Source organism: Mizuhopecten yessoensis, unplaced genomic scaffold (genome assembly GCF_002113885.1).
Source record: "Mizuhopecten yessoensis strain PY_sf001 unplaced genomic scaffold, ASM211388v2 scaffold5913, whole genome shotgun sequence".
NCBI lineage: Eukaryota > Metazoa > Mollusca > Bivalvia > Pectinida > Pectinidae > Mizuhopecten > Mizuhopecten yessoensis.
The window spans coordinates 95507-121315 of NW_018406286.1; the positions used below are offsets into that span (position 1 = coordinate 95507).

The 25809-nt window shown below is 38.9% G+C and overlaps 1 protein-coding gene across 2 annotated transcripts in view; it reads right to left on the reverse strand.

Annotated features, from left to right (window-relative positions):
- Window positions 1–25809, reverse strand: part of LOC110451279 (fibrocystin-L-like) — a 120944-nt gene that overhangs the window by 34415 nt on the left and 60720 nt on the right. For both annotated transcript variants that reach the window (XM_021499197.1, XM_021499198.1), the window contains exons 26-42: window positions 25112–25223; window positions 23998–24261; window positions 22750–22877; window positions 22067–22199; window positions 21510–21693; window positions 20639–20886; window positions 19440–19619; window positions 17106–17276; window positions 15843–16141; window positions 12614–13760; window positions 11892–12038; window positions 8669–8840; window positions 8237–8393; window positions 6165–6321; window positions 5476–5555; window positions 4109–4238; window positions 2987–3146 (exon numbers count right to left, since the gene is read on the reverse strand). In XM_021499197.1, the coding sequence (XP_021354872.1) occupies window positions 2987–3146; window positions 4109–4238; window positions 5476–5555; window positions 6165–6321; window positions 8237–8393; window positions 8669–8840; window positions 11892–12038; window positions 12614–13760; window positions 15843–16141; window positions 17106–17276; window positions 19440–19619; window positions 20639–20886; window positions 21510–21693; window positions 22067–22199; window positions 22750–22877; window positions 23998–24261; window positions 25112–25223 (3869 nt within the window). The remainder of the gene's footprint in view (window positions 1–2986; window positions 3147–4108; window positions 4239–5475; window positions 5556–6164; window positions 6322–8236; window positions 8394–8668; window positions 8841–11891; window positions 12039–12613; window positions 13761–15842; window positions 16142–17105; window positions 17277–19439; window positions 19620–20638; window positions 20887–21509; window positions 21694–22066; window positions 22200–22749; window positions 22878–23997; window positions 24262–25111; window positions 25224–25809) is intronic.

A 25809-nucleotide genomic window follows, 5' to 3' on the forward strand; every position in this document is an offset into this window, starting at 1 on the left:
GTCCCACTATATACAGTGTTACGTACAGAAGTCAGGCCGTGTGTCCCACTATATACAGTGTTACGTACAGAAGTCAGGCCGTGTGTCCCACTATATACAGTGTTACGTACAGAAGTCAGGCCGTGTGTCCCACTATATACAGTGTTACGTACAGAAGTCAGGCCGTGTGTCCCACTATATACAGTGTTACGTACAGAAGTCAGGCCGTGTGTCCCACTATATACAGTGTTACGTACAGAAGTCAGGCCGTGTGTCCCACTATATACAGTGTTACGTACAGAAGTCAGGCCGTGTGTCCCACTATATACAGTGTTACGTACAGAAGTCAGGCCGTGTGTCCCACTATATACAGTGTTACGTACAGAAGTCAGGCCGTGTGTCCCACTATATACAGTGTTACGTACAGAAGTCAGGCCGTGTGTCCCACTATATACAGTGTTACGTACAGAAGTCAGGCCGTGTGTCCCACTATATACAGTGTTACGTACAGAAGTCAGGCCGTGTGTCCCACTATATACAGTGTTACGTACAGAAGTCAGGCCGTGTGTCCCACTATATACAGTGTTACGTACAGAAGTCAGGCCGTGTGTCCCACTATATACAGTGTTACGTACAGAAGTCAGGCCGTGTGTCCCACTATATACAGTGTTACGTACAGAAGTCAGGCCGTGTGTCCCACTATATACAGTGTTACGTACAGAAGTCAGGCCGTGTGTCCCACTATATACAGTGTTACGTACAGAAGTCAGGCCGTGTGTCCCACTATATACAGTGTTACGTACAGAAGTCAGGCCGTGTGTCCCACTATATACAGTGTTACGTACAGAAGTCAGGCCGTGTGTCCCACTATATACAGTGTTACGTACAGAAGTCAGGCCGTGTGTCCCACTATATACAGTGTTACGTACAGAAGTCAGGCCGTGTGTCCCACTATATACAGTGTTACGTACAGAAGTCAGGCCGTGTGTCCCACTATATACAGTGTTACGTACAGAAGTCAGGCCGTGTGTCCCACTATATACAGTGTTACGTACAGAAGTCAGGCCGTGTGTCCCACTATATACAGTGTTACGTACAGAAGTCAGGCCGTGTGTCCCACTATATACAGTGTTACGTACAGAAGTCAGGCCGTGTGTCCCACTATATACAGTGTTACGTACAGAAGTCAGGCCGTGTGTCCCACTATATACAGTGTTACGTACAGAAGTCAGGCCGTGTGTCCCACTATATACAGTGTTACGTACAGAAGTCAGGCCGTGTGTCCCACTATATACAGTGTTACGTACAGAAGTCAGGCCGTGTGTCCCACTATATACAGTGTTACGTACAGAAGTCAGGCCGTGTGTCCCACTATATACAGTGTTACGTACAGAAGTCAGGCCGTGTGTCCCACTATATACAGTGTTACGTACAGAAGTCAGGCCGTGTGTCCCACTATATACAGTGTTACGTACAGAAGTCAGGTCGTGTGTCCCACTATATACAGTGTAACGTACAGAAGTCAGGCCGTGTGTCCCACTATATACAGTGTTACGTACTGAAGGCAGGCCGTGTGTCCCACTTTATACAGTGTTACGTACAGAAGTCAGGCCGTGTATCCCACTATATACAGTGTTAGGTACAGAAGTCAGGCCGTGTGTCCCACTATATACAGTGTTACGTACAGAAGTCAGGCCGTGTGTCCCACTATATACATCGTTATGACCGTTTGTGCATATGTTTGATACCAAAGATAATCCGGAGCACAGCTTCCTCACTTATTTTACCCACGTTGTATAAACCTGTTATACGTCTGTATCTTGTTTAAGCAGAGTGCCGCCTGCCTGTACAGAGGTCATGTCTTGTTCTCATTTCAGTGAGGTATTCTAAAGTTGGCATCAGATCCACACCATTACAATGAGACAAATACAACAACATATTGCTTGCAGCATAGACACACACATACACAACACACACACACAACACACATACACAACACACATACACAACACAAACACACACACACACACAAAACACATACACAACACACATACACATACACACATACACATACACAACACACATACACAACACACATATACACATACACACATACTCATACACACATACACAACACACATACACAACACACATACACAACACACATGGAGGCACATCCTTAAACAAGAGGCCCAAATGGCCTGCATCACTCACCTGGTATTAATTGCACACTTGTAACCTTAACAAGAGTACCGTGGGGTGTAACAATATTGTTTTTCTCACTTCACTTCACTTCACTTCTGTTCATTCATTTTTCTCTACATACTCTATCTAAACAATATTTTTGATATGACAATAGCTGTTTTTAGGACGGTTAATCAAAATACAAGTAGATGCATTGGAACCAATTCCTGCATGCATCGACGGTTAATGAAAGAAATAAGAAGAGTACCGCGGAGCGGAACAATATACGCCCGTCGAATGTCATATACATGTAGTGTTATATACTTTCTTACATTGAAATAAGATCTGCATCATTCTAAGAGTGGTTAGCTGACATGCTATAAAAAAAATGTAGGAGAAAATCAAAATACACACGTCTGGATTCCGAGATCTGTATATAAGTCCACCCACATTTCAGATGTGGAGTCCTCATTAAAAGTAGATATACATATCCCCAAATTACAAAACCATCATCAAAACACCGTACACATTAGTCTTATAGAACAAAATGGGATAATGACATTGCAAAAGCATTCTATTCATAATTAAGGCCAAAGCATTCTAATAGGTCAAACTGGTGGTGACCAGTGATCGTCTCTGTGCCCTATATAGCAGTGAGTTTTTTAAACAGTTTGATATGCTGTACAATTAATGTAGCCAATAACCATTAGAGATAGAGAGAACAGAAGGACAGGAATGAGACCAGCTGTCTGCAAATAAATGACCATCAATGAAAACTTTCTCCGAGTCATCATCAACAACAAAATAACAAGCTAATACATACCTGACCTCAGTCTCTGCTTGTGAGTGGCGATGTCCAGTGGTTGCTATGACGATTTCGTCACCTACTGACCAGTCGTTGACCGCCTCCTGAAGAGTCAATACAGTTGCTCCTACATCAGCAGTTTGTGCCAGCTCTGTCCAGGTCCTTACTAACGGTTTGCCTGAAAAGTTTCAATGATCACAGTGTTTTTTTATTTCATTTCTTAACTCATTGGACAAAAAAGAGGCATACAGGGCCTGTATTGCTCATCTGGATATTAAAGCAATGATGGCAAAGATTATAAATAAAAGGAATGTGGCAAATACGATCCTAGGGATAATGCCAGTCTCCTGTTGCAATCCTGGCTGCATATGTGTGTATATATCAAAATCTTCATGCATGCTCAGCAATAGTAAATAGTACATAGGCCTTATATATTGTAATAGGGTGGGGGTCTCAAATGTTTCCATGTATTGACACAGGGGTTAACCCTTTCACCACTGTAGACCATAATGGATTCATCCAGATCAATGCATGGTAGAGTCTACTTAAGTTACATGGGGTTGAAAGGGTTAAAGCAGACACCAGGACTGATTCTGGTAGCATGATTGTATTCATTTCTTTATGCCCATGCATCAATTATATATATATAGTTTTTGGGTGGGGATCACAACTGTGTCATAGCTTTTACCCAGAAACTAAGTCCCTAGGGGTGTGGCCAGACCCCAGGTCAATTCTAATACCATTATTGTATTTGAGCCTTTATGCCAAGTAATTGTATATATGGTTTTGGGGTGTAGATCTCAAAAGTTATTATGCAGTGACTTAGTGTCCATGGGTGGGACCAGACCTAGGGATCATCCTGGAGGAATATGTGTAATTGTCTATTTATTCTCATTAAATAACTCTTTTTGGGCCAACGCCCCACAGCCTTGGGGGCCAGCCCTCCAATGGTAAAATTTGAAGCCCCACTACCTGATAATACCGGCAACCAAGTATGATTGAAATATATTCCTTAGTTGAAGAGAAGAAAACACTTGAAGCAATATGACCCTATTGCCCATGTTGAATTAAATAACATGCGTATTGAATAAAAACAACATGCATGAATTAAAAGTATTTTGCAGATTGATGAAAAATTACCGTGAAGTTGCAGGTTCCCCGATCGTACGGCCAGTACTTTGGAACCGTAGAGTGGCAATTCTGTCGACCGGACATCACCATGTAGTGTTATGGAAGCTTGGTGCTGGAACGGATCCCTTTCTGTCCCCACCTACATAAAACAAGGGGTAATAGTTACAGCTGTGTTTATAACATGTTCGGGTGTGAATGATGTTTATTTCTTCTACACTTCAGTGATATGTTTCTGTTTTGTGCAAGGAAAGAAATTAATACCTCTCCCCTTTTGTTGTATGAAAGAACAATTTCAACCCAAGAAGCAAAAATCTAAGCTTTTTAGTCTTGGCATTGTCTAAAACTAGACATTTAAAAAAAAAAAACGCAAAAGTGGAGATTTTCACCCAAGGTGCGGAATGATTACATGAAATGCAAGGTCATACAGTTGTCAGTTGTCAAGGGATACAAACATGAAAGAAACAGTTGTCAATGGATACAAAGTATGAAGGGTACAGTTGTAAGTTGTCAAGGGAAACAAGTATGAAGTATGAAGTTGTCAGTTGTCAAGGGAAACAAGTATGAAGGATGAAGTTGTCAGTTGTCAATGGATACAAACCTAAAGGGAACAGTTGTCAGTTGTTAAGGGATACAAAGTATAAAGAGTACAGTTGTCAGCTGTCAAGGGAAACAAGTATGAAGGTTGAAGTTGTCAGTTGTCAAGGAAACAAGTATGAAGGGTACAGTTGTCAGCTGTCAAGGGAAACAAGTGTAAAGGGTGAAGTTGTCAGTTGTAAAGGGATACAAGCATGAAGGATACATTTGTCAGTTGTCAAGGGTAACAAAGTATAAGGGTACAGTTGCCAGTTGTCAAGGGATACAAATCTGAGGACCGTTGTCAGTTGTCAAGGGATGCAAGTATGAAGGATGAAGTTGTCAGTTGTCAAGGAATACAAACCTAAATGGTACAGTTGTCAGTTTAAGAGGGATACAAGTATGCAGGGTATAGTTGTCAGTTGTCAAGAGATACAAAGTTTAAAGGGTACAGTTGTCAGTTGTCAAGGGATACAAGCATGAAGGATACAGTTGTCAGTTGTCAAGGGAAACAAGTATGAAGGGTAAAGTTGTCAGTTGTCATGGGATACAAAGTAGAAAGGGTACAGTTGTCAAGGGTTACAAATCTGAGGACTGTTGTCAGTTGTCAAGGGATACAAAGAATAAAGGGTACAGTTGTCAGTTGTCAATGGGTACAAACCTGAGGACAGTTGTCAGTTTTAGAGGGATACAAGAATGCAGGGTATAGTTGTCAGGGGATACAAACATAAAGGGTACAGTTGTCATTTCTAGAGGGATACAAACCTGAGGACTATTATTGTCTGTTTTCACCATATACATACCTGCAGAGTACCATTATCTGTTATCAGAATGTACTCAGCATGAAGCTCTATATCTTTTTCATCAAAAATGACTTTCCCTCCTGAAATAATACAAATATTTATGTTTACAAGATAAAAAGAAGAAAACGAAAATTTGGCATACATTTCATTTTATTTAGTATCAAGTTGTACCATTTCAAACTTCTTTAATGCTGAGGTTTTAATTCCAGTTTTGTACAAAATTAACAGTTTTCTTATGCTACACCTTGACTTATTATGATACAAATAACAGTGCTTTAACTGAAAATAACTTTCTTAGTGATAACATTGCAATTTAAAGCCTTGTTTTTATATAATAAACTTTAAAGCCCACATATTTTGAGCAGATCTTTACACTAGCAATTCTATTTTTTGTAACTTACTTCTACTTTTTGTCTTGATGATTTTATTTTCTCTATCAAAGGTCAATATAGCATTGATTGAAGTGTGCATAATAAAAAATACTTATTTCTAAAAAACAAAAATTCAGTTGCTGAATTTACAAACATAGGATGGTTTTATTTTAAGTCGTAATAATTGTTTTTGAGCTTTTTTGATTAATGGATTTTAATGATTATTTTCCATATAGAAAAAACATCATTGAAATATTACCAAAATAATAAAAAAAAATCATGATTATATTAGACTGCAAACATTACATGTGAACCTACCCTGGATGAGCAGCATTTTGAGGGTAGGTGTGGTGACATCCAATAGAATTGTTTGGTCTGACGGAATGACCACGAAGTCCTCCTCCACTGGTGGCGGGCTACCACCCCATGATAGCGACGAACTCCAGATGTCAAGGTATTCGTAATCTGCACTCGTCTTTAATGAAACATAGGTTAGGATTACACAAATATGTGTTTATCTTTGAAGAAAACACAAATGAAACATTTGACAATGTCTGGGAAAACACAAATGCACCCTCTGGCAACAGATGTAAGAATCAAGTTTAATTCGGTTAACCCTCGGCACATTTCCAAGTAGGTATAAAAAGTGAAATGAGCGTATTCATTAAAATCAAAATCTACCATCACAGGCTCCTTAATAATTGAACAATGAATTAATGATTAATGACTTGATGACGTCACAGTTATTCTTTATTGTTCTAGTCACATGCCCTTTATTGTCATTGTACCATTATTGCAAACATCATGTAACTGTGCTCTGAAGACGGCCTCCCTTTGGCGAAACATGTCAGCTTGTAGGATGTAAATCGAACATTACATTTTGAACCGGATTCAGTGGTGTTGTTGCTCATCATTTCTATTTTCATTTGCTCTGATTTCCCTGATGAGCACTGTTGAATATCATTCAGGTATCCACCCCAGGATCCCTACCGCCACTATGGAACTGACTTCCTTGCAGGGACGTTGGGTCTCTACCCCCCAGTTTAGGAAGTTTAATTACAAGTTAAAATATCCCTCGGCACACCTGGACCGCATTCCTTTATCATATCCAAACCAGTTATCCTTTTTACAACACATAAGCATAGCTGTCAACCCTCCCTCATTAGGAGGGAGACTCCCTCCCATAGCTGTCAGCCCTCTCTCATTAGGAGGGAGACTCCCTCCCATAGCTTTCAACCCTCTCTCATTAGGAGGGAGACTCCCCCCCATAGCTGTCAACCCTCTCTCATTAGGAGGGAGACTCCCTCCCATAGCTGTCAACCCTCTCTCATTAGGAGGGAGACTCCCACATTTTGACCATAATTAACGAATCTCCGTCAAAACTCCCTCATTCAAGTCCAAACTCACACAAACTCAAAATCTACATCCTGTTGTCAAATGATCTTCTAGTTATTGCAGGGTGTGTGTAATGATCATGACGGGTGTGTCTGAATTAAATTAATATTTTTCTGAGTTATTTTGAATACTTAAAAACGAAAAGATAAGTTGAACGACGCCGTTTCAGTAGCATTTCACGCACTTTCTTCCTCAATGGAAATGTGGAATGAGAGAGATCTCCCTCAATGGAAATGTGGAATGAGGGAGATCTCCCTCACTGGAGGTGTGGAATGAGGGAGATCTCCCTCAATGGAGGTGTGGAATGAGGGAGATCTCCCTCAATGGAGGTGTCAGAGGCTGACAGCTATGTATAAGCAAGGCTACACATCTATACCATAGTACCCTTTTTTATTTTGAACTTATATTTTGTATGACATCAGTTGAAGAATATGGCAATAGAAGACATTATAACTACATATCAGAGCAATATATTAGCCTATATCAAATCTATATCAACTTTTCTATGTGCCCCAGCCACTCCCCCTCCACCTCCTACCCCCACAAAAAAAGCTCAGCCCTGATAGAATTAAGCATACGACTAGAGCCGATATTCACCTTAAAGATATCCCACACGAAAATTATACCAATAAACAAAAGCAGTAATCACAACCTGTGTGAAAATTATTCCAATTTCGACAATTTCCATCCACTTATTAAATCTTACACAGTGTACTTCACACCCGGGACTGTGTCATTTTGCATATGTTTTGCTTGTAGAGCATCAACAAATAAAGGCTAAGATTTCACAACGATGTAATCGTGTGTGTATGTGGTTCTATGCACATGAAAAAACGGATGATCAATAACAGATTTATTGGTCTGTTTTCAGTTGGGGGAGGGGGATACACAATTTCCGAGGACGTCAGGCTCAGCTTCCTGCATGGTGTTTCAGATTTTTCATAACATATCCTTATCCTATTTATACACTCTTGTACAGATCAATCTTTACCAACCTGCTTTGCCTTGCCACCGTTCTTTTTTCGAAGGTCCACCATAGATTTGACGGAACCTTGCCTTGCACCAGTGAGACATGTGACCTCTGTCGCTGTCACTGATTGGACGACACATGGCACTCCTTCTATCGATACATCCACATCAGCCTGTACAACTCTGAATAATCACAACAGTGCATAGCATTAGTATCCTGAAACTATTCAACAATATACCTGTTAGCAATTTTAACTCGTTTGTGAATGTCTTAGGGGGTATATGCTACCTAACTGTCATATGACTTATATTAAGGGAATATGATAAGTGTACACTTGCTGAGATATCGTAATGACCAATGAACGTCACCATGGGGGCAAACTAATAGACTTCTACGTGTTAAAGAAGCATATATTTCCTTGACACCAAATTTACCAGAAATACCAAACAATACTCACCCGAAACCGGAGCCTTCAATTGTGACTAAGGTGCCTCCGCCCGTACCTCCATGTCCTGGTCTGACTGATGTAACCTCTGGAGTGAGGTTGGCATCGTACGTGTAACTAGAGGCCAATGTGGCACTTAGAGAGCCAGAGGTAACGACCACATCACAAGAAACTGTGACATCACCTGCAGTTAGTAAAATCATAGTGAGCAGACATGGATATAATGTTACACAAAACACAGTTCAACCTATTCCGTTACATATACTGTATATTGGTGTAATATGGTAATATGAAGGCCATGCATGGTGAAATGAACTGCAGATCGTTTCACCATTATAAATGCATGGTCATATGAACCTCGGTTCATTTAACTATGCTTCACAATACAATGCTACAGCTGGAAATGATCGCTGCAGTATAACCGTCTTCTTTTGCTCCTATATAAATCAGAACTGTAAGCTAAAGGCTTATACTAAGGCAAAGTATTGCAAAGCAATCCATAGTCTCTGACAAGTAATGATTTCCGAATTGACTGAGCTGTACACTTATTAAAGTATACAGGTCACCGACATATATACTTCCTGTACTCCCCTCCCTCTCCATGCCAAAACATACTTACATACCAAACCTGGTTAGCCCAGATGAACCAGTTTTGCTAAAATTGTCCTATTAGTTAAGGAAAAGATGTCTGGACAAAGGTGTTTAACAAAGGGCCTTAACTCCTTAAAAAGGGTTGAAATGGAAAACAAAATCATTGAAATTGGCCCAGTGGTTTATGAGGCAGACAAAGGTTTATTTATCAAAGGGCCATGGCTCCTTTTAAAAGGGTTGGAATGAAAAAGTACTACTTGGATGCACAACTTCAGGTGGTAGTTACCATATCTGTAAACTTTCTTTCGTTGAAATTCATCCATAACTTTCGAAGGAGGGTAAGAATGACAAAAAAATACCTGGATGCACAACTTTGATGTTAGTTATCATGTCTGAAAACTTTTCTTGAAATCGATCCAGAACTTTAGAAGGAGTAAAAAGTTTCAGGGTTTTTCAACAGAGGGCCAAAACTTTGTAAAAAAAAGGGTCAGAATGAAAATATAATGCCTGGATACACAACTTCAGGTGGTAGTTATCATATCTGGAAAGTTTGGTTGAAATCGGTCCATTACTTTAGAAGGAGTTGTCTGGACAAAATTGTTCTACGAACAGACAGATAGTCAGACGGACGAACGGACAGACAAGCTGATTCCAGTATACCCCCCTTACTTTGTTGTGGGGGGGTATAATGACACCAAATTTTAGATAACAAGAGAAGATTGAAGTTAACTCTTGGCAAATATGGATTTTATGGAAAAGGGTAAATATTTGACTGGCCGAAAGTTTGTCGGTTTGTATAACTTCACCGCTCCATCACTTTGCACACAAGATTTTACTTTAAAAGTGATCAGTTGTGATCCAAGTTTGACCAATAACCACCAAAATCTTGTCAGGTATAGATCTTAATTTTACTGAACTGATGGGTACATATCCAACAATTCTGTTGAAGGGTTCACTTAATAACTTGCACACAAGCTTTTTACTTTAAAAGTGGTCAATGGTGACCTTTGACCTGACTGACCGTTAAATGATGCCCATTATACTCCAATCAGGGGTAAAACTTGTTATCAATAGCATATTTAAAACAAAACAAAATATAAAATTGGTTTCACAACAAGATCAAGAGTATAGGGCTGCGGATGATGTAGGGTTGTTATATTTGTGTAGGGTTGCTATACCTGTGTAGGGTGTATAGGGTTGTTAAACCACTGTAGGGTGTAGGGTTGTTATACAACTGTAGGGTGTTGGGTTGCTATACCCCTGCAAGGTGTAGGGTTGTCAAACCTATCTAGGGTGTGGAGTTGTCATACCCCTGCAATGTGTAGGGTTGTCAAACCTATCTAGGTTGTTGGGTTGTTATAGAACTGTAGGGTGTAGGGTTGTTATACAACTGTAGGGTGTTGGGTTGTTATACCTCTGTAGGGTGTAGGGTTGTTATACCTCTGTAGGGTGTTGGGTTGTTGTACCAGTGTAGGGTGTAGGGTTGTTATACAACTGTAGGATATTGGGTTGTTATACAAATGTAGGGTGTAGGGTTGTTATACAACTGTAGGGTGTTGGGTTGTTATACAACTGTAGGGTGTTGGGTTGTTGTACCAGTGTAGGGTGTAGGGTTGTTGTACAACTGTAGGATATTGGATTGTTATACAAATGTAGGGTGTAGGGTTGTTATACAACTGTAGGGTTTTGGGTTTTTATACAACTGTAGGGCGTTGGGCTGTTATACAACTGTAGGGTGTTGGGGTGTTGTACCAGTGTAGGGTGTAGGGTTGTTGTACAACTGTAGGGTGTTGGGTTGTATAACAACCCAACAACTGCTACAGGTGTATAACAACCCAACACCCTACATTTGTATAACAATCCAATCTCCTACAGTTGTACAACAACCCTATACCCTACACTGGTACAACAACCCAACACCATACAGTTGTATAACAACCCAACAGCTGCTACAGTTGTATAACAACCCTACTCCCTACAGTTGTATAACAACCCAACTCCCTACAGTTGTATAACAACCCACCACCCTACAGTTGTATAACAACCCACCACCCTACAGTTGTATAACAACCAAACACCCTCCAGTTGTATAACAACCCAACACCCTACAGTTATATAACAACCCAACACCCTACAGGTGTATAACAACCCAACACCCTACATTTGTATAACAACCCAACATCCTACAGTTGTATAACAACCCTATACCCTACAGTTGTATAACAACCCTCCACCCCACAGTTGTATAACAACCCAACACTGTAGGGTGTAGGGTTGTTATACAACTGTAGGGTGTTGGGTTGTTATACAACTGTAGCAGTTGTTGGGTTGTTATACAACTGTAGGGTGTTGGGTTGTTATACAAATGTAGGGTGTAGGGTTGTTATACAACTGTTGGGTGTTGGGTTTTTATACAACTGTATGGTGTTGGGTTGTTATACAACTCTAGGGTGTTGGGTTGTTATACACCTGTAGCAGTTGTTGGGTTGTTATACATCTGTAGGGTGTTGGGTTGTTATACACCTGTAGCAGTTGTTGGGTTGTTATACAAATGTAGGGTGTAGGGTTGTTATACAACTGTAGGGTGTTGGGTTGTTATACAACTGTAGGGCAGTTTGTGTACTTTGTGGAATATATATCATACCGGTAGATTGAGGTGTCTCTGCCACCAACAAAGATGAAGTTGTTGCCATGGTGTCCACAGTTGCTGTCTGGCCGCATATTGCTACAGATGTAGCAGACTCGAATCCTTGACCACTGATACTGACCGGCTGACCACCAGCTAATCCTCCTGGTAAAGCAAAGGTGAGGATTTAATACATAAAGTATAAACTTCTTTTTTTTTATTTAAAAAATATTTCATTGATTGGAATTTCCCTTTGAGTAATGTATCTTTTCTCTGTTGTTAAAAGCCTAAATAGCTCATCTTTAATATTACATCAAATTGTAAATTTGCCTAATTTCAAAATAATGAATTTCAAAAATGAAATATCATACATAGAAGGTTTCCATTTTGTTTTGTTCTGTTTATCAAATATCAAAAATATTGTTAAAGACAATTGTTCGTGAACAGATAGATAACGTTTATTCTACAATCTGCAGCTGAACCAAAAGTTGATTCTTTGAATACAATAGAGAAGAATGTTCTTATATATATAACAGCTTTATCTCATCAAGAGACTGTATGAGGCTTTATATCATCAAGAGATTGTATGAGGCTTTATATCATCAAGAGATTGTATGAGGCGTTATCGTCATATGTATACGATTTTACAAACTGATCATTTCAGAAATATTTCAATTGTAAATCGTAAAGTTGTAATAAAAAATGTTATTAATTTATCATGATATCAAATGACTATGTACCTGAAGACGGATCAATGGAATTGGTCGTAAGTTCATACGTAAAGTTGATGACACCAACTGATTTACCGTAACCACCATTCCTGATTACGATAACTCGATTACTCCCAGCAGGATGTAATCCTGTGTTGCAGACAATTTGTGTACTAGTTTGTGATATCACAGAGCAGGCAGCTTCACCTACAGTAACTGAGTTTTCTCCGGCGTTTTCGGAAAAGTGTGTTCCTGTGATGGTTATCTGTGTGTTAGACGTAGCAGTGGAAGGGCTCACTCCAGTTACCGTCGGCGTTTTACTGGCATCAAACAAATAATCTAGTTGTGTTGAATATGCTGTACCACGTACAGAGACAACAACAGTCTTAGTGCCACTACCACTGGGGGTCCAACACATTATGGTTGACAATGTTGTCATGGAAACGTCGCATGGGGAACCACCTATTGTTACAGTTGTTTCGCCTTCGACGAACCCATTCCCGTACAATGTGATGCTGGTATTGCCATTTTCACTGCCTCCGGTTGGATTCACGCTGTTAAGCACTGCCATGCCTTCTACTGTAACAGCAGTCGTAGTCCTAGCCAGTCCCTTACCACTAATGGTAACATTGATAGGGTAAACACCAACAGATATATACTGTAGATCACACTTGATCTCACTATCACTTAGTAGTCTTAGATTGCCACAGTTCTCTGACCCAATCTTGACCACCACAGCAGAGACGTCCGAACCGAAACCGTTTCCATCAATAGTCAATGTCTGCATCACTGATCCATCTAACGCCGTTGGGTTGATACCTGAGACCAGCAGTTCTTGGGTGTAGATAAATTGGCAGGGTTGTGAACAACTGACCACTGCATTGGTCCGAGTGATCACATTTATGGGCTTTGACTGTCCGACGGTACCAGAAGGAACAATGCATGTTATTGTTGTGAAGGACTGCTGAGTCACTTGGCAACTGTAGCGATCTATCTGCACAGTAGCATCCTGAAGTCCAACACCGTTGATCGTCATAATTGCACCTCCAGATGAGGATCCCGATGCTGGGGACAGACTGCTCACAAAAGGAGGAACGGTACAGGTGGGGTCCTTTACGTTGATGATGGAGATACCACGACCAGCGATGATCACCAGCACTTTGTGCTTCACATTGGTCTGAAATACAGGAAGACCACTATTAGAATGTTGAACGATCTGATCTTTATACTGTTCAAAAATACTGATACCTTTAGAAAACTATATACTATTACTATAAACTTTATTTACTTTACAGCTATTATGAAATAAGATATAAATCAAAATTAACCACTGTCGTTATCTCCAAGTATCTATCTGTAAATTAAGACTTATAGCAGATAGTTTGAAGAATGAAAGATTATTCTAATCAGAACAGAACATTAGCAGAAATATAATCATGTTTAAGGAGTTGATCTATAAATGTCAATAAAACCTCAAAACAACAGAATTGAAGTATATCTCACTTGCAATTTAAGAGGTTTCTCAATAATCGACAAAACAACAGATAATTCATCCCACTGGTGTTTTAGGAGGCCCAATAAAAATGCATCACAAAATATTTCTGTGGAATTCTATGTATGCCTACCTAAAATACAAATGCCTCAACCTTAACATTAGTAAACAACTGACTAATTTGTGATCCAACACTCAGAAAATAACCTGTTGCTACCCATGTACACTCATATATATGATTCCACCTTATAACAATCAAGAGAGAGAGAAATAGAGAAACAAGAGGCCCATGGGCCTCAACGGTCACCTGAGTCCTACAGTATTTTGTTGTTGCTGTTGTTGAAATAATGATGTCAATAGAGAAAAGTACATTATTTGTCGTACAAAAAATTGTTTTTCACAAGTGCGAGGTCAATCAGTCAATGATCACTACCAAGTTTGAGTAAAACTAGAGAAGTGTGTCACACATGAATGCTCTTTGCCACAGAAAATGTATCTCACTGTTTGACAATTTTCTATAAATAGTAACAGTGACCTTGACCTAGTAAATAGTTTTTCAAAATGACAGCCCTGGTGGCCATATTGGTTTTCTAATCAACTCGAAAAATAGCAACACTTTGTCAGGACCATGATCGAGTCTTTCGTTCCTAAAGGTTTCAGTTAAATCGGCTCATAAGTACTTGACTTAGAGTTTGAATTTTTTTTCAAAATGGCGGCATTGGTGGCCATATTGGATTCTGATCAACCTGAAATTTAACAACACTTTGTCAGGGTCATGAGTCGTTTATTCCTAAAAGATTTCTGTTAAATTGGCCCATTAGAACTTGACTTTGAAAGTTTGAAATAGCCTTTTTCAAAATGGCGGCATTGGTGGTCATATTGGATTTATGATCGACCCGAAAAAAGAAAAAAAACTTGGTCAGGGAGATGTCAGTAATATTCACAGGAAATGTAAATGAAAACCTTCAACAGTATTTCAGCTTAAGTTGAAAATGTAAAATGTTAACAGACGAAGGACGACGGCGGAGACAGATAGCAATAGGTCACTTGAGCTAAAGATCAGGTGACCTAATAAAGGGACAGCCAGACAGGGAGAGACAGAGAGAGATACACACACAGAGACAGGAAGAGAGAGATACACACACACAGACAGGAAGAGAGAGATACACACACACAGACAGGAAGAGAGAGATACACACACACAGACAGGAAGAGAGAGATACACACACACAGACAGGAAGAGAGAGATACACACACACAGACAGGAAGAGAGAGATACACACACACAGACAGGAAGAGAGAGATACACACACACAGACAGGAAGAGAGAGATACACACACACAGACAGGAAGAGAGAGATACACACACACAGACAGGAAGAGAGAAGGAGATAGTGAAAAAATTTTGCAGACAGACAGAGAGAGACATAGGGACAGAGGGACAGACAGACATACAGTGAGACAGACTGCCAGAGAGAGGCAGACTGACAGACAGCTAGAGACAGACAGACAGACAGCTAGAGACAGACAGACAGACAGCTAGAGACATATGGACAGACAGACAGACAGTGAGACAGACTGCCAGAGAGAGGCAGACAGACAGACAGCCAGGGAGAAAGACACTGACCGAGGGAAAAACAGAGAGAGACAGACAGCCAGAGAGAAAGACATACATACAGATAGAGAGCCAGACAGTCAGACAGACAGCCAGAGAGAGAGAAAGATAGAGACAAACAGAGAGACAGAGATAATATAGTTAGCTTATACCTGAATTGTAGATGAAGTGTCAATCTGACAAGTGACTGTGGTTGCTGTAACACTTGTAACAGGACAGGGATGGTCACCAACTATGATAACATTCTGGCATTCTGTGCTGCTCCATCCGGTCCCTTCCAACGTTACCATGTCCTTATCACAAGTCATCTCAGTTACCTCCCCTGATTGACATTCAGTGAATGTAAAATGAAACTTATCAGCACTACCACCAGAGGGAGCTACTGCACTACACCCTGCTATAGGTGACGATGTTGAACCACATCCTCCAGAGGTAGATGGCACTGTAGCACCTGTCAAATAATTATTTTTAAAGTTCAAATTTCAGGTAAATTTAAAGAATAAGGTCTAATGATGATGAAAGTTGATTAATGCTATGGTATATATCTCAGAAAATTGTCATCTTTAGTTAAACAATCTAACTTCACCTTATTGTGCTTTATCTTTAAAACAAGTCCATAAAGGATCCCTGTATCACTGCCAACAAGGGCCCCAGAGGGCCTGTAATGCTTACCTGGATATATATGTTTAAAGTACTTGATATGAAGTAAAGATATAGCACTCCTTGGTAGGTACTCTATATACATATGAAATTTCAGATAGATCCATCCAGTATTTCTGGAGATATAGGGAGAACAAACTTCAAATGTCAAAATCCAATATGGTGGCCTGGTAGCCATCTTGTTTTAATGAATACATCCTAATAGTAACAGGCACTACTAGACAGCTTGATGGAGATAACATTGGGATACAATCTTGAATCCCTATTGTAGGAGAAGGATTTCAAAGGTTTTACCTCTATTTCCCCTATTGGGCCCCAACCCTCTGCCCTGTGGGCCACACCCACCGTTTATACAAAAATGAGTGCCCTTGGCCTAAGGATGCTCCAGGCCAAATTTAGTCAAAATCTACTGGGCCGTTAAGGACTAGTATAGTGTTTTAAAGGAAAAGTTGACAGACGGACAGATAATAATCACAATTAGGCAGTTTTGTGTGTGAAAGTAGGTATCACTATGATGTGAATAAATTTCAACATTCTTTGTTTTTCAACAATTATGAAACAAGTCACTTTAATGTAGAATTTTCAGGCAAGTGTGAAAGTAGGTAGAAAAATCTCAGTAACTCATTCACCCCCGAAGACACATTTTAACTCTTCCAATTCAAAGGTTGGAATACTTCATTATAAAATTTCAGAGATGAATGAGTTAATCAATTATCAATTAAGCCTTTTCAGTCAAACAGTCCTAGCACCTTTACCTGATTGTGTGTTGTAATTAGCCTCGAAGTTGTTGACTTTCATCGTAACATCTGCAACAGACGGGTCCTTAATCTGCGATACTATCTTCCCATAAAAGCACTTTGCCTGCGTGTCATCGCAACTTTTGTACCAAAACTCTCCTGTTTCTGTAACCTGGATACTAAAGGATCCTGTAAACAAAACAATATTGTTGTGACAGCAAAATAGAAATCCTTTAGTGTTATTTATGTATATACTATACAATAAACCTGTAGTTTGTGCTATTTAAGAAAATGCCCAAAATATTTTCATTACATTTCCAGTTAAAATCCTGTAATCTGATTGGTCAAGACAAATTGTTCATTTCACATTGTTACACCTCAAGTGAATTTCTAGCTATTTGATTGGTTGGTAGAAAATTAAACAAAAATCTCTGTCACCCTCTGAAAATACATTTGTTTTAAGGGGCGCAGGTGATATTGCCATGAGACAGTGAAAAATATCACATGCGCGAAAAATGTGCGTGCAATATTCACTGTCACCTGCTAATGAATGTCATATTTATATACTGTCACAAACGCTTTAGCATTGAGTCAATGGAAGGGTGCTTCCCACACCCTAGCAACAGGCGAAAGTGTGGCGTTACAGTGCAAAATAGTGACCACGCAAAGATGCATGTTCGGTTTATTTCAGCAGCCATTTTTTTCCCTTGTGATTTACCGCACCTGTAGGCCCATAGGCATGCATATACTCGCCAGTTTAATACAACTTGTTAACCCTAAAATGAGTGAGATTTTTAAGCGTTTCTTTGATTTGGTAAACTTGTGACAGGCCATCTGCTAGATAAACACAGGCATACTCGGAAATTTTGACACAGCACAGTAAGTCTAACCTATCTTTATTTCTAATGCAGAGGGCCATTGGGTTTTTCGTGGTGATTTGATATGAGAACTCCCCACAGATTATTGACTTTGGGTAAAATAAAATAAATACTACATACATTTGAGTGTGACAGTGCCGAGGGGTAACCCCTCGGATATCACTTTCCATTATATGTGATTTCTTGATTCCTAGCATGTCTCACAGCAAACTTGGTTGAAATATGATCAACAGTTTAAGTATCATGTCTAAATTACCCCCGTTTTGGCCCAGAACTCAGAGGAGCTACAATCTTCATTTACATCATTGATTCCCTGGTCCCAAAGAGCAAGTATGCTTCAATGCAATGGTGAAGATCTATAATGTAAAGTGAAAGGCCCCTGCCCCATCCTAATTTTGTCTACCTTTTTTGTGATTTTCATATTCAGGACATCAAACTGATGCAAACTAAAATAGATTTGGTTTAAAAAGTCAAATAAAAAAATATATATGCTAAAACCCTTCATTTCACCATTATGGTAAAGTGAAGCGCCCCTGCCCCACCTTAAATTTCTCTACCCCATACTTATTTTTTGTCATTTTCAGATAGAAAAAGATGGAAAAAGGTTTGTCAGAATAGAAATCGATGGGACCCTTCATTTCACCATGGGGCGGTCCTTATTAACATTATGGTAATATGAACCGCGGTTCATTTCACCATGCTTCACAATACCATGCTACACCGGAACATCAGATAAATCAGGACATTCTACGGTTCATGCCTAACAGTTATTTCTACTAAGTTCTAGGTTTGGGACTTCAACCCAGAAAATATACACCAGGAGTTTGGCCAAAGAGGCATTGTAGTCTAGTGGTAAGACACCGGGCTTGTGACCGAAGGGTTGCGAGTTTGAGTCCCGTTACGGCACTGTGTTGTATCTTGGAACAAGATACTTTACTCCGCTTGTTCCAGTCTACTCAGCTGTAAATGAGTGTGTGGTTGGGAAGTGCTAGAATTGTTGAATGCAAGTTATGAATGCCGAAATAGCAGCACCGGCTGTATGCTCCCCAGGGAGTTGAGAAAGATATTGGCTGGTTGCAAAGGTCTTATAACCACAGATAATAATTTGTGAACTGCTTTGAGACGACCTACAAACTATGCTGTGATAAAGCGGTATAGAAGAACCTCAATCTCTTATTATTATGGTGAATTCCAATAGCATGACCATGTGTTCATCTCAAACCACGCAAGCAGGTAAAATATTCTAATACATTGTAAATGGATCAAAGTCATTCATTTCAACAAACTTGATCGCCCATGAACAAAGTATATTATTATCTGTTGGATAATCCCAGAATTCTTTCTTATCTAGAAAAAGAAATGTTTGAAGAAAACAGACAATGCACAATATAGAATAACCTTACCTGCCCTCCAAGCTGATGAGCTAAAAATTGAAAATTCACATGTGAAAAACTTCAAACATATGACAACATACCTTCTTTAGTAGCGTCTCCGCTGTTCCAGCCCCCGGATTTAATATCGCCATTGAGACCAACAGTTTCTACCATTTTGATTTTGATATCATCCGTTTTTCCTGACCAATCAAATTTCACGACATCCCCAACCTTAACATCCAAAGTAGCGGGATTCCAGGCAAATCCATCGCCCCATAAACCTGGAAGATACAGACAAGTTAAAGGTTTATATAACGAATGACCTTCATTTTGATGGCTTGTACGATAGTATGAATGCAGTTGGCATAACTTATTATAGAGTATGCTAATTCATACGCAGTGAGAGTTTGCTAAGCTGAAGAAGGGAGAAATGTAATTATATCTTTTTATCGATCATATCAACTATTTCAATAATATCATCACTACGGTAGTATGTCTCCTTAATGTCATAACATTCTCTCCAAGAATAATTTACTTACAAAACTAGATCTTCATTATAACTATTTATATGTCCTCAGCACAACATGCAGGGTTAAAGCAGATTCATGTTATTTCAGTTGAATTTATATATTGGAGAATATATTTTGTACTTTGTTTAACTTGTTAAATTGCCTGTGATATTTGTTTGTCATTTAACTAGTCTTTGTAGATTTACATAGGTTTCAAACTTTTTTTTTAACCCTGTTGCATAAAATGTATGTTAAAAAATGTAATCGTGAAAAAAAAAAGTTTAAATCAGTTGTCTCCCTTGTCATGAATTAGCTAATGATGTGACATTTTGTGTCAGTCATCACCAAAACGCTTGTAATATTAAACTAGAAAACAACTAGGCTACATTCGCGTATCCCGGTTGAAACGGTACATGTGGCGCAGAAATTTTCCACGATAAACGAACACACTTGGAATGTTCTATCAGCAGAGCTAAAAATCCACAGTTTCGGAGAAAAGAAAACAGTGTTTCAAGAATATTATGACCTTCTTTCATCCATCCACTGAATTACATAACGTAACTTAAGAACTACATCTGACTTGACATTGTTTTAGAAAGAAATAACGCAAATTGGCAATAGTCAGCATTTTAGTTTCGGTCAGGCACGTCTGGACCCCTCAATCTAAACGTGCCAAATTTTCCTGAGGTCACCCTTGGTCCAGATCTGTACCTGTCATTTTCTTTACAGGTTCAACCGTTTCAACCGGTAACGCGAATGTACCCCTGATAACAATCACAAATTCAACTTACTTGAATACCCTGTATTCTTCACAACATGTTGGCTGGACGTGTCGTTTATTCGACACTTGAATTGAGTGTCCGTGACACTGAACACAGCGCAAGGGGTAGGACCTACAGATACGTTCAGCAACGAGGCATCTGTGCCGAAACCTTGGCCCACACCGGTAATCTCAGTCCCTCCGTATAATGATCCCTCATCAGGAGAAATGGCATCCAAATTCAGTATGTAGTTTACTTTTGTCCCCGTTGTAGCAGATCTAACAAATAAGGATATTAATTTAATATAATAAAGTGCTAACTATCTTTTTACTTATTAAAGTTAGATAAGTATGAATTATCTAAAAATGAAATACATATTTAAAAAGCAAGTTTAATTTGCCTCCTCTGATTTGCATCTATTTTTGTGAACTATACAACAAACCATTTTGTGAGCGTTGTCATAACAGTCTTTTAAGGATTAAATTTATAGAGATATGTTAAAAGGGTAAAGGTCATGGCCAAATCTTACAGCAATTATATGACCTTTGACCTTTCAGTGAAGACCTCATCATCATACAAAACACAGTTTCTGTGGGTGATGGTGCTTAAGTGTTATGTACAGATATCTTGAAGTTTTTAACCAAACAACCGTAAAAAAGACCCCACTCGCAAATAAGCCCCCTCCCTGCTTTGACAAAAGTCCTTGAATAACCAGTACTTGAAAACTAGCTTTATATTGCTCTGAGATGTAAACAAGTCTTCCTCATAAACAGGAGAGTTCCTGCACACATGTGACCAACGAGACACCATTGGTGGTTTCCCTTTTTATTAATATAAACAGGAATTTTTTTTTCCTTCACCAAAATGTTTGAAAATGTCTTTAAAATTATTTTCGACATACTCGACTGCAGCATATCCATCTGTACCACTTTTAACTTTGATTTGGTAAGATCCGATCCCTTGTGATGGAATTGTGGCTGTAATGACGGTGTCTGTTGCCCCGATGACTGTCGCTTCCTCGTCTCCAATTAGAACGGCCGGTGATGATCCAAAACCAACACCAGTCAGGGTAATTGTACCACCACCTACAGCAAAACATCGAGGCAAAGCAGTGTGAGCAATCTGTATATAGATTGTATATAGCAATCTTTGGAATAAATGAACAAAGGACCGTAACTCTGTTTATCATTGTTACATATTTGCTGAATTTGGTATTTTTATTTGGGGGTTTTCTCCTTAATTTAATGCATTAGTTTTAAAGATTAATTTTCAACCTTTTTCATATAACAGAAATAATAAGCATTATGCTTGATACAAAAGGTTTCAATGCAAATTCTTAGAGAAAAAAAAATCCTGAACATAATTAAAAATGTCTTTCCAGTTGTTTGCACAGTTCCGGGGCCAAATACAACATTTACCATAAATACCCTCCAAATAATGATAATGTTTTATACAAACCTATCACACCGGAGGTCAAAGTATCTGCAGTATTTAGTTCAGGGGTCAATGATTGGTCGTAATTGAACTGTGTTGTAGAGGTGAGAGACTGGCTGTAGCTAGTCACGACCACGTCAACCGCACCGGCTGTATCCTATAATATAGATTTAATAAATATTGAAAAAAAAATATAGCATAAAGCTGAGTTTATTGTTAGTGTATGATAAAAATCAACTATCTACAAATATCACAATCACCATATAAAGTAAAACAGCAACTGATCAACTGGCTTTGTAGGCTAATGTCTTACACTTGCTTAACTCATTCACCCCTGAAATTTCATAATGAAATATTCCAACCTTTGAATAGGAGGAGTTCAAATGTGTCTTCAGGGGTGAATGAGTTAATTGTTTTAACTCTTATACAAGATGGTAAGCGTCTTTATGGCACCTCTCTATTTCATAGGTAGGTATCCAATCCAAATTAAAATCCCCTGTTATTATTTAAAATACCACAAATGTAATGAAAAATGATGAATACAAATGGTCTGAAAAGCTATGTGTTTTTTTGTGATTTCTTAATTAAGACCCCCTCACTTTTTTTTTTTTTTGGGGATGTCCCGACCGACCTTCCCTATTTTTTCCAGTCATGTTACCTGAAACATATTTTTTTTGTGTCTGGATCCAAGCATTACTTTCACTTACCGAAGGAGGTGTGACACAGACAACCTGTCCGGGCAGTGTTGTTCCTGTCACCTGACAAGACTTTCCTCCTACAGTTACTGATGCGTCAGTAGCAAATCCGAAACCGGCGATCGTCAAATCTGTTCCTCCTGTGATAGAAAACACATACACAGGAACGTTATACACCTCTAATTGATTTATCAACAATTTATTGGCCCAAACGACCTCTGTGTATCTTAACTACACTCTTAAAGAATGAACTTGATACAATGTCATGATATCAGTACAACCAAAAATCACTATATATACAGTCATGTTATCAGTCATTACAACCAGAAATCACTAAATACACTGTCATGTTATCAGTCATTACAACCAGAAGTCACTAGATACAATGTCATGTTATCAGTCATTACAACCAGAAATCACTAAATACACTGTCCTGTTATCAGTCATTACAACCAGAAGTCACTAGATACAATGTCATGTTATCAGTCATTACAACCAGAAGGCACTAGATACAATGTCATGTTATCAGTCATTACAACCAGAAATCACTGAATACACTGTCATGTTATCAGTCATTACAAGCAGAAGTCACTAGATACAATGTCATGTTATAAATACAACCAGAAGTCACTAGATACAATGTCATGTTATAAATACAACCAGAAGTCACTAGATACACTGTCATGTGATAAATACAACCAGAAGTCACTAGATACACTGTCATGTGATAAATACAACCAGAAGTCACTAGATACAATGTCATGTTATAAATACAACCAGAAGTCACTAGATACACTGTCATGTTATAAGTACAACCAGAAGTCACTAGATACACTGTCATGTTATAAATACAACCAGAAGTCACTAGATACACTGTCATGTTATAAGTACAACCAGAAGTCACTAGATACAATGTCATGTTATTAGTACAACCAGAAATCACTAAATACACTGTCATGTTATAAGTACAACCAGAAGTCACTAGATACACAGTCATGTTATAAGTACAACCAGAAGTCACTAGATACAATGTCATGTTATTAGTACAACCAGAAATCACTAAATACAATGTCATGTTATTAGTACAACCAGAAATCACTAAATACACTGTCATGTTATAAGTACAACCAGAAATCACTAAATACACTGTCACATTATCAGTCATTACAACCAGAAGTCAATAGATACATTGTCATGTCTTTAGTCACAGATGATTACAATAAGAAGTTATTTATGACTCGAGAGATTATTTTGACTTACCTCCCAAACTGCCCGCTGCAGGTGATAATGTTCCTGCCCCCGCCTGTACGGTGAACTGGTCGGAGGTTGTTGAGGTAGCGTTGCCGACTCCAGCGATGTGTACAGTAACACTACCAGGTCCTGATGGTCCGTTACCAACAGTACACTGGATCTCTGTAGCTGTGAAGGTCGGGTTAACACAAGGGACACTACCGATCAACACCGTGGGCGCAGCCGTGAACCCCGTCCCACTGACCGTGAGAATGGTACTCTGTACCTGTGATCCTGTTAACCATTCATTCATTCAGATCATTCAAACATATTTTATTGACACTGAATAGTCGATGGGATTGGACACAAGTTCCTAAACTTACTTGGCCCTCTCCCAAACCATTTTATCATTAAATAATTACTTTATTATAAAAACACAAGAAATATTGAAGTGCCAACAAAATCATGACTTGAACTCAAAATTTATAAAACAAGGGCGAAATACAAATGAGAGGCCCATGGATCTGTATTGCCTGCCTGGTTTTACACTTAAAGATTTTACTTCTCAAAGGGTAAGTTGGCCTAGGGTAAATTGGCTTATGTTAAAATTTAACCCTTAGGTGTGAATTACTTTTTAAGAAGAATTTTTTTGAAGCTGAATACCCATTAAAGCAGTGTTGAACTTTAACCCCTGGGCATGGCTGTCATTGGCCCCATTTCCTGACCCAGAAGCCTGTTTTTAACTATTTGAAACTTGCGTGCTTTGTAGGACATGATATAAATGAAATATCAAAGCTATCCAACAGCTAGTTTTTATAAGAAGATTTCTGAGGCTGATCACCTTTTACAGCCTCTGTTGAACTTTGACCCTTGGGTGTGGCAACATTTATCAACCTAGGAGCCTAACAAGTTAGGAAGTTCAAATTTACATACTAGGATATGATACAAATGAAATATCAAAGCTATCTAGCTTCTACCTTTTAAAAAGATTTTTTTCACAAATTTTCTTAACCCTTTCACCACTATGTAACTTTAGTAAACTCTACCATGCATTGATCTGGATAATTCCATTATGGTCTACAGTGGTGAAAGGGTTATTTTCCCCTTTTGGGGATGAAAGGGTTTATGGTAAGGGTGAGGTTACCTTGTAGAGGGCTGATCTCAGTGATGACAGGTGTTACCACATTTGAGTAGGTAAATGAACAATCTTGGCCTTCGTCACAGGCTGTTGGGATGTTGTTTATATAAGCCATCACCTAGAAAAACAAAAATATTTTATTGTTTATAATATTTATTGACATAAAAGAAATCTCCCATCTCTCTGCTCGTGCATGTCAGCAACGATAACGGATCGGTGATCCAACTCATTGTGAGGATAGGGTCTGGCAAAAAAATAAAACACTTTAACACAAGGAGGACAAATAAAAGCAATGAAAGTTGAGACTCACATAGACATACCCCTTCCCCTCCTCTTGGTGTTGTGACCTTTGACCTCGATTGTTGACTACCAAAATCTAACAAGGTGTAGAACTCAATTTTATCATACTATGGAGCAAACACAAATTAAGCCTTTCACCCCTATGTAACTTTAGTAGACTCGACCATGCATTGATATGGATAAGTCCATTATGGTTTACAGTGGTGAAAGGGTTAAGTGTGTCAAAGGGTTCATGATATTTCTTGCACACAAGCTTTTTACATCAAAAGTGATCAAGTTTGGTCTTTGACCGTTACCTTTGACCGTTTAACCTTGACCAAAACCATCCAAATCTATTCAGGTGTAGAACTTGATCTTACCATACAATTGTAAAATATGGGGTAAATGTATTCAAGGGTCAAGGG